Source organism: Triturus cristatus, chromosome 10 (assembly GCF_964204655.1).
Source record: "Triturus cristatus chromosome 10, aTriCri1.1, whole genome shotgun sequence".
Lineage (NCBI taxonomy): Eukaryota > Metazoa > Chordata > Amphibia > Caudata > Salamandridae > Triturus > Triturus cristatus.
The window spans coordinates 892610701-892630128 of NC_140593.1; the positions used below are offsets into that span (position 1 = coordinate 892610701).

At 47.5% G+C, this 19428-nt stretch overlaps 1 protein-coding gene across 1 annotated transcript in view; it reads left to right on the forward strand.

Annotated features, from left to right (window-relative positions):
- Positions 1 to 19428, forward strand: part of PTPN23 (protein tyrosine phosphatase non-receptor type 23) — a 558626-nt gene that overhangs the window by 364457 nt on the left and 174741 nt on the right. Inside the window, exons 18-19 of the mRNA XM_085628617.1 lie at positions 15671 to 15822; positions 16633 to 16812. Of these exons, the coding sequence (XP_085484743.1) occupies positions 15671 to 15822; positions 16633 to 16812 (332 nt within the window). The remainder of the gene's footprint in view (positions 1 to 15670; positions 15823 to 16632; positions 16813 to 19428) is intronic.

Below are 19428 nucleotides of genomic sequence, written 5' to 3' on the forward strand. Positions count from 1 at the left end.
CAGAGCAGACGTGGATTGTCGGTTAGGTTTAAGGGGGCATCTCTAAGATGCCCTCTGGGGAGCTTGGTACATTAAATCCCACACTGGCATCAGTGTGGGTTTAATGTGCTGAGAAGTTGATACCAAACTTCTCAGTCTTCAGTGTTGCCATTATGGTGCTGTGGAGTTCGTGTTTGACCAGCTCTCAGCACCATGTATTTTTAAATGGCAGCACTGCACTTACAGTGCTCAGGAATGGACCTGGGTACTGAAGGGGCACAGGGCTCCTGCCCCACACCATTGGCATAAGGCACCCAGCTAGAGGGGTGGCTGATGTATGCCATGGCAGTGTAGGAGATGGGCATGGCACACAGGGATGTGTGCCATGTCGACTTTGTTTTGTCTTGCACCCAGACACCCAGCCTGCAAAAGCAGTGTGCGTGTGTAAGGGTACAGGGCCTCTAAGGGTGGCACAATGAGTGCTGCAGCCCTTAGGGGCCTTCCCTGGTCACAAGGCCCTGGGTACCTAGGGTACCATTTACCAGGGGCTGACATGTGGCCAGGGTTTGCCAATTTGGGTTTGGTGTGTTTTAGGAAAGGAACATAGGCCCTGGGCACCTGATTGGCAGGAGTCCAGGGCACACTCAGCAATTCAGCAAAAAGTGGGGGCATACCATGCAAGAAAGATGGCACTTTCTCACAAGCTCTAATTCCACACCTGCCCAAAAGGAGTCAAGGGCGCAGGGCACTGCCAGACCATATGGTAAAAATAGACTGGGGCATGGTCACACCGCGCACAGGCCGGGGAGGAGCGCAGCCCAGCCCTATACAGACGCGCAGGAGTAAGATATGCCGTGTGGATATAGTAGAGTTGAATAAGGCGCTGTGAGAAAGCACCATCTTTCTTGTATGGTATGCCCCCACTTTTTGCTGAATTGCTGATGTACTTTGACTGAGTGTGCCCTGGGCTCCTGCCAATCAGGTACCCAGGGCCTGTGTTCCTTCCCTAAAACTGCAGGAAGCCTAAACCCACTTGGCATCTCTGGCCACATGTCAGCCCCTGGTAAATTGGTACCCAGGGCCCTATGACCAGAGAAGGTCCCTGAGGGCTGCAGCATATATTGTGCCACCCTTAGAGGCCCTGTACCCTGACACACACACACTGCCTTTGCAGGCTGAATGTCTTGGTGCAGAACAAAACAGAGAGTCGACATGGCACACATCCCTTTGTGCCATGCCCACAAAACACACTGCCCTGGCATACCTCAGTTATCCCTCTAGCTGGGTGCCCTATGCCTGTGGTGTGGGTACAGGTGCATGAGCTCTGTACCCCTACAGTACCCAGGTCCATTCCTGGACACTAAGTGCAGTTCTCTCATTAAGAGTATATGGTGCTGGGAGATTGTCATCACGAACTCCACAGCACTATGATGGCTACACTGAAGACTGAGAAGTTTGATATCAAACTTCTCAACACATTAAACCCACATTGATGCCAGTGTGGGATTTAATGTAAAATGCACAACAGAGGGCATCTTAGAGATGCCCCCTGAACCTAACCAGCATCCTGCTTGAGAGGCTGCCTAGGCTGCCACCCAGCAGACATGTTGCTGGACTCCTGGGTAGAGAGCCATCCGCTCTCATGGGTCTGCAACAATGCACGTCCTGGGCGAGGTGCTAGGTCTCCTCCCCCAGGATGGGCAGGGGAAGCTTCAAAGGCATGCCGCCTTTGTGAGCTTCTCCAGGCCACTTGCTGTACTCCGCAACTGGCCCCTACCGGTTCTGACCCCCACTCTGGTGGGAAGATCGGTGGGAAAACCTAAGTGAAGAAAGGGGGAATGCCAGCCTCTGCCAACCCCGCCCCTCAGGTGAGGGAGGCGAGGTGAAGCACAACTCTGGGCTCTCGCCATCTTGAGGATGGGGAGCCCTACCCAATCAGGACTAGGCTCCTGCCCCCCTCCCACTGGAGAGTGGCTTGACATGGAGTGTACTCACCCCAGGGAGTCGACCCATTGGTCCCTGACCTGTACCTACCTGTAACGCCCCTAAATTTAGTATTTAGGGGCACCCTGAACCTTCCTTCCTCAGATCCCGAATCCGAAACAAGAAGAAAAAGACCTGCCATACAGCTGCTAACAAGAGGACGACTCCAACTGACTTGGCCCCAGCCCTACAGGCCTGTCGACCCTCGAAACTGCTCCTGCTAAATCCCGGTGTCTCCAGTGGTCCGCATCCTCGAAGGCACCGGAGGACCTGACTGCCTTGCTCATCTATCAAGACTGGGACTCCTATGAGCAGTGGTTCGGCTCAAAGCAAGCAACAAACCCCTGGTGCCTGCCAGGAACCGCGACTCCTGCATACTCTGCACCCGCCGAGCCTGGCCTGTGCCTGAGTGGACAAAGACCACGAGGACGTCCCCCCGGCGACTGTGACCAAGAATCCAACACCCAAGGACCCTCCTCGATGCTCCCGACAATGCCTGCAGCCTCAGAACCAGGGACCCCTCCAACCGCGACCAGCAGAGGGTAAGATTTCCCGACACGAAAAGACCACCCGGCGCCCTGCGACCCCCTGTGCCCAGCTCCTGGGTGCCTACCTAACCTACAGCTTCCCAACTTACCTCTCGAAGTGGTGGTCGCACCTCAAGAATCTCCGTCCCCGAGCTTGCAGCCTTTGTTCGTCTTGCAGTTTTCCCACTGAAATACATTGAGCGCCCGACGGCTCAAAAGCACCCTGCACCCAGCCGCCCGAGTGCCCCTGGAAGTGCAACCTCTATCCTATCTTACTTCCCCACTTGCCCTGTGTGAGTGACCAGGAGCCCAGCTCCCACAGCTGCGTGGCCTGCCTGCCTGCTAGCAGCCACCAACCAAAGGCCCCCTGCCCGCCATAGGCTAACATTGGGCCTAACTCTCTCTGCACCCGGCTGCCCCTGTGCCGCTGAGGGTGTAACAACTGCACCTACCTGACCCTGGGAGACCCCTGAGTCTATGTCCAGAACCTTAACTCTGCCAGTCGAGTACTTAGCTGAAAGCCGATAACTCACTTTTTCTTCATAGTGTAACATTGACTGGTTTCACTTGGAAATTCTTCCAAGTGTCAAGTTTTGAAACTTTAAAATATTCACTAAAAAGCAGCCGAACAACGAAAACGAAATTACTCACCTGTTATCAGGAGAGATCCCAGTGCTGGATCTTGGTGCCCAGCACTGACCCTGAAAAGTAATTACAACAGTACTTACCGATAACTTGATTTTCCTCCATAGGATAACATTGCCTGGTTTTTGCCAGAAATTCATTGAAGTGTCAATTTTTGAAACATACAAATATTCCTTAAAAATCGCCTGTGTAACAAAAACGATTTCTTTCAACGGTTTACAGGAAATGTACCAGGGCTGAATCCAGGATCCAACCCTGAGTAAGAAAATCACTCGCAAAGTAATTGAAATTGCATTTACTTAAAAACTCTCATTGAGCTCAATGTTATAATTGTGTTTGCATTGTGTTGCCTATTGCAACAACTGTGACAATTGCATTTAAAAGTCTATTGCTTATTGAAAGTACTCAAATTGAGCATTTCATTCTGAGGACGTATTTTGATACCTACTTGTGGTTCTAAAATAAAACAACTATATATTTTTATATACAAAACAATTGGCCTAGAGTGTGTGAGACCATTTGCTGACTGAGTTTGTACAACAAATGCTTTACACTGTCCTCTGATACTGCCTTACTGCTCGACCAAGCTACCACTTTAGAGAGTAAGGCTAACTTTAGCCTCTGCCAACCCTCTGGGGACTATGGACTCTGTGCACACTGAACCTTACTTTGGTGCAGTATGTACAGAGCCACTTTCTTACATTGGTGGATCAGCGGTGGGATACAAACTTGCATTTTTTGGACTACTTGGTTACCATCTGATCACACGACAGAACTCTTAAAATTGCCTTAAGAATTCTGATTTCCTAAATTGGACTTTCCAAAATACTAAAAGCCTTGGCAGGGCCTTGCTTAAGTCCCCTTAGAATTTTAGAGAAATAAAAGTCACTGTAGAAAAGGGTAGAGGGTTAGAACTGTCAGGTTAGAATGTCTCAAAGAAACCCAGCTATTAGTGAAAGTAATACCATGCAGGACCTGGTGGAGGAGCTCGACCTCACACCTTACTTACACTTGTCTTTCAAGGAATTAAGTTCCCTATGCAAACTAAAAAGTATACCAAAGGGCCTGCATCCAACCAAACAAGGGCTCCAGGAGCTCCTGGCTGAGTATGCAAAGGACCACCCATCTGAACATGATGATGACCAGTCAGATGAGGAAAGGGAAGAGGATGAGGGGGATAGTGACCCCCCTCCAGTCATCCCTAGGGAGGAGAGGGCCCCCACACCCTTAACTCTAAGAATCGACCTCTGGGGACCAAGAGAGAAAGAAAGAAAGGAGATGGGTTTAGTACCCATCAATGGTGGCAGCAATACTAAAACTAAGGATAAGGAGGAAACCTCTGAGCCTAAAATCCCCAAAGGGGTTGTCCCTAAATTTGAGGAAGGCGATGACATCACAAAATGGTTCACAGCCTTTGAGAGGGCTTGTGAAATGAGAAAAGTAAAGAAACCTCTCTGGGGGGCACTCCTGTGGGAACTGTTCTCTGATAACTGCAGAGACAGGCTTCTGACCCTCTCTGGGCCAGATGTAGGGTCCTATGACCTCATGAAGAAGACTCTGATTGAGGGATTTGGGCTCACTACTGAGGAGTATAGAATTAGGTTCAGGGGGGCTCACAAAAGTCCTGGATTGATTTTGTAGACTACTCAGTAAAGACACTGGATGGTTGGTTAGCTGGGCATAATGTGCATGATGTTACTGGACTTTACAATTTGTTAATGACGGTACATATACCAAGTAATTGCACAAATGAAAAGTTGCATCAGCCTTTGGTAGACCTAGGTCTAATATCTCCCTAAGAATTGGGAAAGAAGGCAGACCACTGGGTCAAGACTAGGGTGACAAGGACAACCACTGGGGGTGACCAGAAGAAGGTGTTTACAAAACCTCCCCAGGGGAAAGGTGGTGAGAATCCCCAAGATAAAAAGTCTGAGTCTTCTAAAGGGCCCCAAACATCTGTACAGGGGGGTGGGTCCTAAACTACTCCCTATGTGCCTCAGCCTTATAGGGGGAAGAACTTTGATCCCACAAATGCCTGGTGTAACAACTGTAAGAATTTGGGACACTTAACTGTAGATAAATTTGCCCCCACAACAAGGCCCCTAAGGCAACCAGTACAGCTACACCTGGAGTGGCAAGTCTACAGATGGGATCAACAGTGTGCCCAGAGCAAATCAGGATGCACACTGAAGCAGTTCTAGTTTCAGAAGGGGAAGCTGAGTTTGCCACGTAGCTGTGTGGCCACCCAACTTAAAGAAGTATTTACAATACCCCTGGGTTAAGTGAACTAGGATAGAAGCTCTGAGGGATATAGGTGCCAGTGTTACTATGGCAAGAGATACACTGGTTTCCCCTGAGCAATACTTGATTGGGAAAACCTACCCAGTCACCAATGCTGACAGTGTTACCACTAATCATCCAATGGCTATGGTGACATTAGGCTGGGGGTGTGTGTGTGGGGGGGGGGGGGGGTTACTGGCCTGAAACAGGTAGTGGTCTCTCAAAAGTTACCAGCTGCATGTCTGCTTGGAAATGACCTGGAAACCTTGAGTTGAAAACCTATGCAGCCATGCTGGGTATCCCTGAATTGGTGTGTGTGCAAACTAGAGCACAGAGCAAGAGGAAGGGTGAAAAAGTAGGTTTGGAGCCTGAAAGTATGGCCCAATCAACCAAGAGAAAAGGTAAGAAGACTGGGGGACCAGCTTCTGTACAGCAAACCACTCAGAACCCCTCTCCACAGGGAGAGGACTTTTACACCCCTGTGGGAACTGAGCCTATGGAGCTTGACCCTTACCAGGTTGAACTCTTGGGCCCAGGGGGACCCTCTAGGGAAGAGCTGTGCCAGGGTCAGCAAGACTGTCCCACTCTTGAAAGCCTGAGGCAGCAAGCTGTTTCAGAAGCAAAGGGAGAGGTCAGTGGTACCCACAGAGCTTATTGGGAAGAGGGATTACTGTATGCTGAGGCAAGAAACCCCACTCCTGGAACCACCAGGAGGGTGGTAGTGCCACAGAGGTACAGGGAGCTCCTCCTAACTTTGGCTCATGACATCCCCCTAGCTGGACATCTGGGGCAAACCAAAACTTGGGAAAGACTAGTTAGTCACTTTTACTGGCCCCAGATGCACCGAAAGGTGAAAGAGTTTGTCAGCTTCTGTGTTACCTGTCAGGCCAGTGGCAAGACAGGTGGCCACCCAAAGCCCGCCCTGATACCACTGCCAGTGGTGGGGGTTCCCTTTGAAAGAGTAGGTGTGGACATTTTGGGTCCACTTGAACCTCCCACTGCCTCAGGGAACAAGTTCATTCTAGTAGTAGTGGATCATGCTACTAGGTACCCTGAAGCAATTCCACTTAGGACTACTACAGCTCCTGCAGTAGCCAAGGCCCTCCTGGGTGTCTTCACCAGGGTAGGGTTTCCTAAGAAGGTGGTTTCAGACAGAGGATCCAACTTCATGTCTGCTTACCTGAAACACATGTGGAAGGAGTGTGGAGTGCAGTACAAGTTTACTACACCCTACCATCCACAAACCAATGGCCTTGTTGAAAGGTTCAACAAGACATTGAAAGGCACGATCATGGGCCTCCCTGAAAATCTCGAGGGGAGATGGGATGTCCTGTTGCCATTCCTGCTTTTCGCTTACAGAGAAGTGCCACAGAAGGGAGTAGGGTTTTCCCCCTTTGAACTTCTGTTTGGTCATCCTGTGAGGGGACCACTCTGTCTTGTGAAAGAGGGTTGGGAGAGGCCTCTCCAAGAACCCAAGCAAGACATTGTGGACTATGTGCTTGGCCTAAGGTCAAGAATGGCTGAATACATGGAAAAGGCATCCAAGAAACTTGAGGCCAGCCAGGAGCTTTAGAAGCACTGGTATGACCAAAAAGCTGCACTGGTTGAATTTCAACCTGGGCAACAGGTGTGGGTTCTGGAGCCAGTGGCACCAAGGGCACTCCAAGATAGATGGAGTGGCCCTTACCCTATCCTAGAAAAAAAGAGTGACGTCACTTGCCTAGTTGACCTGGGCACTAGCAGGACACCCAAAAGGGTTATCCATGTGAACCGCCTTAAGCTCTACAATGACAGGGCTGACATCACCATGCTGATGGTGACTGATGAGGAATAGGAAGCAGAGAGTGAACCTCTCCCTGATCTCCACTCCTACAGCCCAAAAGATGGATCAGCAGATGGAGTTGTCTTTTCAGACACCCTCTCTGCCCAACAGCAGGCTGACTGCAAGCAAGTCTTGCAGCAGTTTGCTAGCCTCTTTTCCCTGACCCCTGGCCTGACAAACTGGTGCACCCATGATGTGAACACTGGTGACCGTGCACCTGTCAAGAACAAGATCTATCGACAGTCAGACCAAGTCAAGGAAAGCATCAAAGCTGAAGTCAGCAAGATGCTGGAGTTAGGGGTTATTGAACCCTCTGAGAGCCCCTGGGCCAGCCCAGTGGTTCTGGTCCCCAAACCTTATCCACAGGGTGGAAAGAGAGAAATGAGGTTCTGTGTGGACTATAGAGGGCTCAACTCTGTCACCAAGACAGATGCTCACCCCATTCCAAGACAAGATGAGTTGATAGACAAACTAGGGGCGGCCAAATTTCTCAGTACCTTTGACTTAACTGCAGGGTACTGGCAGATTGGCATGGCACCAGGAGCAAAAGAGAAAACAGCATTCTCCACACCTGATGAGCATTATCAGTTCACTGTGATGCCCTTTGGTTTAAAGAATGCCCCTGCCACCTTCCGACCGTCGACGAAGGCCTTCGGGCCTACCTGGGCCTTGGCTTCTGGCTCATGGAAAGAACGCCATTCAAAAAGTGTCCTCAATGTGGGTCGAAGTTTCCCCACACCGATCTGCATGAGGTGTGCAACCTCTGCCTTTCACCAGAGCACGAGGCCAGAGACTGTCCAGCTTGTGCCTCTTTGCGCTCGAAGAAGACCATTCGGGACCATGGCTCGCTCGTCGACATCAATCCCCGACGACATCTTCCAAGAGGGCGTCGACGTGCCGGAGCGAGAGCGGGTCGAAGAAGGCCTCGTCAGCGCCTCAGAAGCAGACGACTCCGACAAAGAGATCACTCCGGCGCAGCGGGTCGTAAGTAAGAACATCGACCCCCTCCCTGCACCCTCGAAAAAGGCTTCGGTCACACCTTCACCTTCGGGCCCAAGTGCACACCGAGAGACTGCTCCCCATGCCCCGCCCTCGGGCCCGGCAAAGAAGCCTACTAAGCCTTCGGGCAGCTCGAGCTCGAGTCAGCCTGCCGTCGGTACCGAAACACAATCACCGGCACCGAAAAAGAAACCGCCCTCCTCCTCCTCCGTGCCGACAGCTGCTTCCACACCCAAGCATACGGCACCAAAACCCACAAGCACCGACTCGTCGATACCGAAATAACATTTGGAGCTGAACAAAAAAAACACTCCCAAAGGGCTCGGATTTGGAGCCAAGGAAAGCCTCGGAACCGAAAAAACAACAAGTTCCACAGGCCACAGAGACTGTAAAGACGCACGGTTCCAAACCAAAGCAACACAGAACCGCTACAGAGTCGTAGCCGAAGAAGCATAGGGAAACGAAACGCTCGGCACCGAAAGACCAACCTCCAGCAGAAGAGCTGTTCACACCAGACCCTGCTCAAAAGACTCTCATAAGGGATCCTAAAACTGGTCAATTGACGCTAAGTTCTAGGAAAAGACCAGTAGAGGCACCGGCTCCACCACCTAAAATGAGGGACATTGCTACATCTCCTATAAGACTCCCGTCTCCACCTCCTCCTCCACCATCTCCTCCTCCCCCACCACACCGTTCCCCTACACCAGTAGACGATGATGACACCTTGGATGACATGGGGGAGGGTCCGGACGATGTGCTACTAGGGGATCCTAGTCCACCTTCTTCCCCAGACCCCTGGGATGACTATAACACGCCAGGTGTCCCTAATGTTCCACAGGATGACATCTACCCCTCCAGGCCTTCCCCTCCAGAGGACACCATGGGTTTTAATCAGCTCGTCCACAGAGCTGCCCAATACCACGGGTTGCCTTGCATACAGACCCCATAGATCAGGACTTCCTAATGGATACATTTGACACCACTCAAAGAGCCACCTCAACACTACCTATGCTTAAAGGCGTTATTAAGCATGCACCTGAAGTCTTTAAAGATCCTGTTAGAGCCCGAGTTATTAACCCCAGGATCGACAGAAAATACAAAGCTGCCCCTGACGACCCAGCTTACATTAAAGGCCCAGTACCCTTAGACTCCCTGGTAGTTTCCAATGCTAGGAAAAGGGCGAATTCTCAGACAGAAGGTGACGCTCCACCACCCGACAAGGAGTCTAAACTTTTGGACGCCTCTGGCAAAAGAACAGCCTCACAAGCGGCTAACATATGGCGCATCACCAACACTCAGGCGCTGTTAGCCAGGTATGATAGGGCACATTATGATGAACTAGAGTCCATAATGCAGCACCTCCCAGATAAATACAAAACAGGGCCAATTAACTCATACAAGAGGGTAAGCTTATCACCAACACCTCCATCTGTTGCGCTCTTGACATGGCAGACTCCGCCTCCAGAGCATTAAGCATGAGTGTCCTTTTCCGTAGGCATGCCTGGCTACGCATCTCGGTTGTTAAACCTGAAGTTCAGAGCTCCATCCTCAACCAGCTTTTTGATCAGGAGCACCTATTTGGCCCAAATGTAGATTCAACCCTTGAAAAAATGAAAAAGGATACGGACACAGCTAAATCAATGGGAGCTTTGCAGTTGCAAGCTCCCAGACGTTCCTTTCGTCGCTCACCTTACAAGGGCACTCCAAGAGGCTACTCCTCAGACAACCCCTCCACCTCTTACGAGGCTCCCGCCCAGTCTACATTTACCAAAGGTTACCAGAGAGGAGGCTACAGAGGCAACGATAGCAAAGGCAGAGGCAAGACCAACAACACCCGCTCTGCCTCCACCCCTACCCAATGACTTCCCTCCACTTCCCCCAGACCATTCCACTCCAGTCGGGGGGAGACTACAACAGTTCCTGCCTGTCTGGACCAACATCACTACAGACAGGTGGGGGCAACAAATAGTTCAATCAATTTACTGTCTGGAACTTACTTCTACCCCCCCCCCACACATACCACCCAAACAACGCCCAATTTCCTCACAACACTTAGCTCTGCTAAAACAGGAGGTGATCTCCCTCCTACAAAAGGGTGCAATAGAACCAGTTCCCCTGCAACAACAAAAAACAGGAGTTTACTCCCTGTATTTTCTCATACCAAAGAATGACGGATCTCTCAGGCCTATTCTAGACCTCAGACCTCTAAACCTGTATATACAATCGCACCACTTTCACATGGTTACACTCCAACAGGTCCTTCCTCTTCTTTCACAAGGCAACTTCCTTGCTACTCTAGATCTCAAGGACGCCTATTTCCATATTCCCATTCACACAGCTCACAGGAAATATCTAAGGTTTGTAGTGGACGGCCAACACTATCAATTCAAAGTACTCCCTTTCGGAGTCACAACAGCCCCACGGGTATTCGCCTAGCGGTAGTGGCAGCCCACTTAAGAAGACAACACAATCACGTCTTCCCATATCTGGACGACTTGCTCATAAAAGCCAGCTCATACAATCCGTGTGTTCATCACACTCACACCACTATCCAACTACTCCACAACTAAGGTTCACAGTAAACTACCCAAAGTCTCATCTACAACCGTCCCACATACACCAATACCTCAGTGCCACAATAGACACCTCAAAAGCATTAGCCTATCCCCACCCCACCAGGATAGCAAACATGCAAGCTCTCATAAACAAATTTCAGCCTCAACACTCTCTCCCAGCAAGAGTGTTCATGCAGGTAATAGGGATGACGGCCTCTTGCATACTCATAGTACCTTGTGCAAGACTTCACATGCGTCCTCTCCAGGAGTGCTTAGCACGCCAATGGAACCAGGCTCAATGTCAGTTGCCAGATCTGGTGTTGGTAGATGGTCGCACTCCTCGATCTCTGCAATGGTGGAACACCAAGAACCTTTCCAAAGGACGACCGTTCCTAGAGCCAGTTCCACAGATAGTCATGACAGCGGACGCATCGCTCACCGGCTTGGGAGCGCACCTATTACATCACAAGGAAGGTGGATTCCTCAACAAAAGTTACTCCACATCAACCACCTGGAGCTACTAGCCATTTTCCTAGCCTTAAAGACTTTCCAAAAACAAATATCAGGCAAAGCTGTCTTAGTCCGCAAAGACAAGATGACAGCCATGTACTACATACAGGAACAAGGTGGTACACACTCTCTGCAGCTCTCTCAACTGACACAGAGCATATGGAGATGGGCTATACCCCAGAACAGCTTTCTCCTAGCTCAACATGTCCCAGGAGTCCAAAACACCATAGCAGATCTGTTAAGCCGTCAAACGCAACAGATTCACGAGTGGGAACTTCATCCACAAGTTCTTCAGCCATTCTTTCAAATGTGGGGGCAGCCAGAGATAGACCTCTTTGCCACCCACGAAAACGCCAAATGCCCAAGCTTCGCCGCCAGGTATCCACACCCATTGTCCAAAGGCAATGCGATATGGATGAATTGGTCAGGCAGATTTGCGTACGCCTTTCCACCTCTCCCACTCATTCCAATGGTGGTGCGCAAACTACAGCAACATGCACCGACTCTCATCCTAGTTGCTCCAACTTGGGCCAGACAACCGTGGTACACCACACTACTGGAACTGTCTGTAGTTCCGTACCAAAGACTACACCTCTCCCCACGCCTCCTCACCCAGAACCGTGGAGAGATGAGACACCCGGACCCAGCTCAGCTCAACCTTGCAATCTGGCTCCTGAGGTCTTAGAATTCAGTTACCTTAATCTACCCCCTGAATGCATGAACGTCATTAAGGAAGCTAGACGCCCCACCACTAGAGCCTGCTATGCAGCCAAGTGGAAGAGATTTGTAATATACTGTCATACCAACACCAATCCCCTAGACGTGTCTATCCAACACATCATAGGTTACCTACTACATCTCCAAAGGTGCAATTTAGCCTACACATCTATTAGGCTACACCTCGCAGCCATAGCAGCCTATTTACAAAATAGACAACACCTATCACTTTTCAGAGTGCCTGCCATCAATGCCTTTATGGAAGGCCTCAAAAGGATAATTCCACCTAGAGTACCACCGTCGCCTGTGTGGAATTTAAACATCGTTCTCACAAGACTAATGGGTCCTCCCTATGAACCTCTGCATAAATGTGAGCTCCAATTTCTAACATGGAAAGTTGCTTTCCTAGTAGCTATCACTTCTCTTAGCAGAGTTAGTGAACTGCAAGCGTTAACTATTCAGGAACCTTTCCTACAAATCCCTCACAATAAGGTTGTTCTCAGAACCAATCCAAAATTCCTCCCTAAAGTAATTTCTCCTTTCCACCCCAATCAGTCTGTAGAGTTGCCAGTGTTCTTCTCACAGCCACAGACAGTCGCGGAAAGAGATCTTCATACCCTAGATGTCAAAAGAGCATTGCTCTATTACATTGAAAGAACACAACCTTTTCGTAAGACCAAACAACTTTTTGTGTCCTTTTCACCACCACACAAAGGCACCCCCATATCGAAGTCTGGGATAGCTAGACGGATTGTTAAATGCATACAAATTTGCTATCACAAAGCAAAACATACTTTATCTGTTCCTCCTAAAGCCCACTCAACACGAAAGATAGGGGCTTCAATGGCATTTTTAGGGAACATTCCCTTAGATGACATCTGCAAAGCAGCTACATGCCCTACACCACACACATTCACAAAACATTATTATGTGGATGTGCAAACAAAACAACAAGCTAGTGTGGGCCAGGCTGTACTCAAAACACAATTTCGAAACTACTGCAATAGGTACTGGTGGTCGCTGCTAAGGATGGGTACTGCTATACAATCTATGCTAAGTGTGTGATCTGCAGCTCATATGCCTCGAACGGGAAATGCTACTTACCAGTATGCATCTGTTCTTGGCATGTAGAGCTGCAGATCCACACACGGCCACCCGCCTCCCCGGCTACCTTTATCTGTTCCAGTACTATCTTATTTATATACAGCATACATGGGCATCTTTCTGTCCCTTACAAAACTCCATCCTTTCCCTGCTGGCGAAAAACAATCTGAGGATGGAGCCGATGCCCATGCGCACTATAGTCCAAAGGAGGAGTCACCTGTCCCGTGACTTCCAAAGACTTTTCCAAGACAAAAACAAGTGCAAACATCTGGGCCCAACACCTGATGGCGATCTATGCTACGTGTGTGGATCTGCAACTCTACATGCCAAGAACAGATGCATACTGGTAAGTAGCATTTCCCTTTCACCCTTCCTCTGTACTCTAGTTTGCACACACACCAATTCAGAGATACCCAGCATTGCTGCATGGGTCTTTAGCTCAACCTCAGCCCAGGCTGAGGTTTCCAGGTCATTTCCTAGCAGACATGCAGCTGGCAACTTTTGAGAGACCACTACCTGTTTCAGGCCAGTAACCCCAGCCTAATGTCACCATAGCCTTTGGATGATTAATGGTAACACTGTCAGCATTGGTTACTGGGTAGGTTTTCCCAATCAAGTATTGCTCAGGGGAAACCAGTGTGTCTCTCACCATAGTGACACTGGCACCTGTATCCCTCAGAGCTTCTATTCTAGTTCTATTAACCCAGGGGTATTGTAAATACTTCTTTAGGTTGGGTGGCCACACAGCTACAGTGGCAAACTCAACTTCCCCTTCTAAAACTAGAACTGCTTCAGTGTGCATCCTGATTTGCTCTGGGCACACTGCTGATCCCATCTGTAGACTTGCCACTCCAGGCGTAGCTGTACTGGATACCTTAGGGGCTTTTTTGTGGGGGCAAGATTTATCTACAGTTAAGTGTCCCAACTTCTTACAGTTGTTACACCAGGCCTTTGAGGGATCAAAGTTCTTCCCTCTATAAGGTTGAGGCACATAGGGAGTAGTTTGAGACCCACCCCCCTGTACAGGTTTTTGGGGCCCTTTAGAAGACTCAGACTTTTTATCTTGGGGATTCTCACCACCGTTCCCCTGGGGAGGTTTTGAACCACCTTCTTCTGGTCACCCCCCGTTGCTGTCCTTGTCACCCTATTCTTGACCCAGTGGTCTGCCTTCTTTCCCAATTCTTGGGGAGAAATTAGACCTAGGTCTACCAAATGCTGATGCAACTTTTCATTTGTGCAGTTACTTAATATATGTTCCTTCATGAACAATCCAGTAAAATCCTGCACACCATGTCCAGTTAACCAACCATCCAGTGTCTTCACTGAGAAGTCTACAAAATCAATCCAGGACTGGGTCTGGGTTTTGTGAGCCCCCCTGAATCTAATTCTATACTCCTCAGTGGTGAATCCAAATCCCTCATTCAGAGCTTTCTTCATGAGGTCAGAGGATTCTTCTTCTGTCCCAGAGAGGGTCAGAAGCCTGTCTCTGCAGTTATCAGAGAACAGTTCCCACAGGAGTGCCCCCCAGAGAGGTTTCTTTACTTTTCTCATTTCACAAGCCCTCTCAAAGGCTGTGAACCATTTGGTGATGTCATCACCTTCCTCAAATTTAGGGACAATCCCTTTGGGGATTTTAGGATCAGAAGTTTCCTCCCTATCCTTAGTTTTAATATTGCTGCCACCATTGATGGGTGCTAAACCCATCTCCTTTCTTTCTTTCTCTGGCTTGTCATATCTTTTGTGCCGCAGTCGTTGCCCCCTCGAGGTGGGGCACGGCTTGGCAATTTGTTGGGTCCTTGCTTGCAGCAAGTACTCTGAGCTCCCTTCAGTCCCTCCGGGTATTGGGTACTTTTTCAATGATTATGTTCTTTTTTAACACACACTGTTTCTATGCTAGCGCAGTTTTTTGCACGGCTCCGCGGTGTGGTGCAGAAAAGATTCCTGTAAAAAACTGATGTCAGCACGCCGGGAGGGGCTTATATAGCTCCATTGACGTCACTTCTGTGGACGATGTCAGGACGGAGCTGGGCGACGCCGCCTCCCAGCTTGCAGGGGTATTGCTGGGGGAAAAAAGATTTTCCGGGTCGTCTGACACCTGGGGAGATATTCTAAGTTAAGGAATCTGCAGCTAGACTGTGTCTCTACCAGATATATCGTTACCGAAGGTAAGTAACTCTTCCATCGGGTTTCATTAAACGCAGATCCGCAGCTACCCATTGCCTCTTATTATTATTATTTAGTCTGTATACATTAAATGAACATATACTCATCCCACTAACAACCATTTCGCCCACAATATCTTACCATTTTGACAAAACCCCTGCATATCTTTTCTTCACACAATTCTGTATTGCTTATATTTACCACTATGTCTTTGCTATGGATTACATTTTTTTATTTTTAATACCCACCCCTTCCTACCCATCCCCTCCCCATGCCCTACACTAACCCCATTACCCCCACTCAGCACCACCCCTGTGCCCTCTTCTGATTCCAGTTGGCACCTTTCTGTTATCTGCTGACATTAGTTGACCTCTTTATTGTTTCAGAAACTTTTTGAGGAGCAGTTGAAGAAGTACGACCAGCTCAAAGTTTATATAGATCAGAATCTAACAGCCCAGGAGAATATCCTCAAAGCCTTGACTGATGCCAACGTCAAATATGCAGCAGTTCGGAAGATCCTGATTGAATCTGAGCACAAGTAAGTGAGCAACAACATCAGTCATTTGACCACTAATACACTTTTACAAATGTCTAGCCTTTTATTGCCAGAGCAGCTCACCATGATCCTTTAGACCAAGCATTTTGATTTAGAAACCATTCTTTCGCATTTTAAAGTGTTTGCTCATAAAAGAACAATAACATAAGTTCCCACTAACCGTATACACACATTTTAGCAGAACTCAAAATGATGCATTTCTCAGACTTCAGCTTGTCATGTGTGACTGTCACATGCTTACAGCTCCTGTCATCTGCTGATAGATCCCACCATTCACAGTTGAGACCGAACAAATAGTGTCACTTTCGCAAAATGTTGCAGGCTTGACAGATCCATCAAAAAGAAGTCTAGTGTTAGCCAAGTACCCAAGTGGCGTGCGTATTCTAAAAGTTTTCTTCACTGTAAATCATGTTGGATATGATAATTTGGAGATAAAGGCGCAAGGGTGTACATATATGGTTTCCTCTGTGCTTCTCTTCATCAGCAATACTATCACCCCTGCTTAATGCCTGCCCTAAAATCTAACCCCTTTTTCAACTTGCATATTTTATGCAGTGCCATCCTCCTTTTTAATTCCCTCTTGAGTCCTTGTCTGCCTTAATTACATTTCTGTCTACAGTGCTGTTTTGTGGAAACTTCAGCATAAACTGTAAACAGAATTCCTGAATATTCTTTAGCCACATGTAGAGATGAAAAATTATCCTTTATAAACATAGTGAAATTCATAGTTTGTAGTAGTTACAGAAATTGTCAAGAATACAAATCTTTTAATGTTTGTATTTTTCAATTCAGGTGGAATAGCACTGTGCAGTCTCTTGTGTCTTCCTATGAGGCTTATGAAGACTTAATAAAGAAATCCCAGGAAGGGAAGGACTTCTATGCTGATTTAGAACGCAAAGTGGCTAAACTTCTAGAGAAAGCGCGAGCAGTGTGTGAGGCTGCGGATGCCAGCCGACAACAGGTTCTGGAAAAGTAAGTGTTCTAACACGTCTGTGGCAGAAATGGCAACCATAGCCACGTGCACATACCAGGATATTCAAAACCTACTGTGCACCTCACCTGTTCCCTATATTTTGAAACTGTGTATTCATCATTTTATGTTTATACCACGCTTGGTACCCGAGGCGCATACTGGCCTGTAGCATTGGAAATTACAGGTTAAATTATTAGCAAATGTTTAACTGAATTGATCACACTCAAATGGATGATTTACTGAATAGTTGCTTCTGGTATTCATCTCTGGGACCTACAGGTTTCAAAAATATCTCAGTAAACACCCAGCTCTGTAGGCAGAAGATTCTCTTTTAGTTAGTGTCAGCCTCATTATTATAGATCTGAAAAATAACTCTTCCAAACTCTTTTTTTTAATGCTTTTCACCCATAACATGAATAACCTATTTCGAGGAAGTGTGGTTTATTCACTTGGAGTACTAGTGTACAGACTTGAGCAACTCAATGTGATGCTTTAGAAGATAGTTCTGTAGATTAATTGGCCTGCTGCAGAGATTATTGTAAAGTTCACAAGTTTGATGTCCTGAACCTTGTATGCTCAGGCTCAAGTGTTTAAACCACCAAGGCTGCAGAAGCTGGTGTTATTTAATAAATCAGCTCCTTGCATCTGTTAACTCTGCTTTTTTTTAGGTCTCACCTAGGCAGCGCTTGCACTGTCTTTTGGAGACATGCTTTATTCCGGATATGGGCATGAAGCTCCGCCCACTTTCCATCCATCTTTTTAATTGGCTCCTGTTCCTTGTAAAGGGTGTTTTTTTATTGGTCAATAGGCTTAGTAATCCCTCCTTTGTACCGCCTTTTCTCTTGTAATCTCGCATGAGGAGACGCCCTGTTACATGTGTTGTTAGTCGGTATGTTTTAATTACATCCTCTAAGCACTATTTTCTTAAAGGGCTTTCTCCTGCCTGATTTTGTAGGGAGGACACACTCTCCTGCAACGGTTTATTTTTTTATTAAACCAGCGCAGCACACTTCAGTACAAATAATGGTGGCTGCTCTTTTCTTTTGTTCTTTGCGATCGCCGAACACGGCCGCATTCCTTTTTTTAAATGTATTTTACAATGGCGGCACCCGCCCTTTAGCTTTCAACATCTTAAGCTAAAACGCAAGTGCTGCATTTAAAAGTAAAGAAATAGGGGAGAAAATGCACTTTTTTCTATTTCTTTACTTTTGGAGCAATCACAGCACCTGCGCTTCAGCTTAAGATGTTCAAAGGCCAAGCGGCACCATTGTTACAAAAGTAAAGAAATAGAAATAGAAAAGCGTGTGGCTGCCATTGTTTTTTCTTCTATTTGCTTACTTTTGTTGCAACTATGGCTCCTTGGCTGTAGCTTTAAACATCTTAAGCTGAAGCACGGGTGCCCCTATTGCTTCAAAAGTAAAGAAATAGAAAAAAAAAAAAATTCTAGTTAATGTTTTAAGCAGTCACAGCACCTACGCTTTAGCTAATGGGGTTTACAGCTAAAGTGCGAGTGCCAAAAAGGTCTCACATTTGCAAGAGTTTGAGCTATTGGCATGGTAAATGACAATTCCTTTTATTTACTTGTTTAGAAAACCTGCGAGCGATGTTTACGCACTGCTGGCAGGTTTTTAAATCACCTAAATAAAAGGCATTATCATGTGCAATGCCAATAGCTCAAACTCTCGCAAATAAGAGATCTATTGCATTGCAAATGCTAGGTTTTTCTTGCAAACTGTTATTTCTGAGATGTCCACTTTGCTTTAAGTATTGATGAACTACAGGCTCCATGTTGCAATGAACGTCTCATTTCCTTCATTTGGTTGTCCAACTTGCTCAAAATTAACTTGCTAATACTTCAAAAGTATGTTTTTTCTTATATAAATCAAGTTGTTGTGTTATAATGCTGTAGATCAGACACCAGGTGAAAGGCTCACATTGAGTTTTTGGTATATTTAAAAGAATAGTATTCAAGAAGCATATACTGGTGTCCTCCTTGTCGTATGTTATTTTTCCAGTTGGTTATGTGGAAAAGTGTTTAGAAAAAAAGAGATAAGCCGCAAGACACTCCTGCAAAAAGTTGGTAGAATTTTGATAACCAACTTTTATTGATTTTCACCATTAGCAACATACAGTAATGCAAATCCATACTACTTTGCATTCAACACACTACCAGTGTACATACAGTATTAGGATCCCACATCTAGTATTCGATATATCCACCACTTGCCCCAAATCTTGTCATGCTTCGGGGAGCACCCTCTTGCCTCGTAAATCAGTTTCTCCTGTTGAGCACACCAGTTGACACCTCTCCGCAATATCGTCAGTGAAGGGGGTTCAGGTGACTTCGCTGGTTTTATGTCTCTCTTGGCCACTAGGGTTGGCACCCCGATAAAGGCCCTCTCCAGCTTCAACCCTACAACCTCATCCATTAAACCCAGCAATCCTATTCTGGGGTAAGGACTACGCAGCGGCCAAGGACCATAGATAGCTCGCACCCTACTTCCCCAGAAGGGGGTCAGAGCCAGGCAGGACCAAGTCATATAAAACAAGTCCGCTCTAATTAGGGAGCACCAAGTGTGAGAAAGTGGCTCTGTATATACTGTTCCCAAATAGGT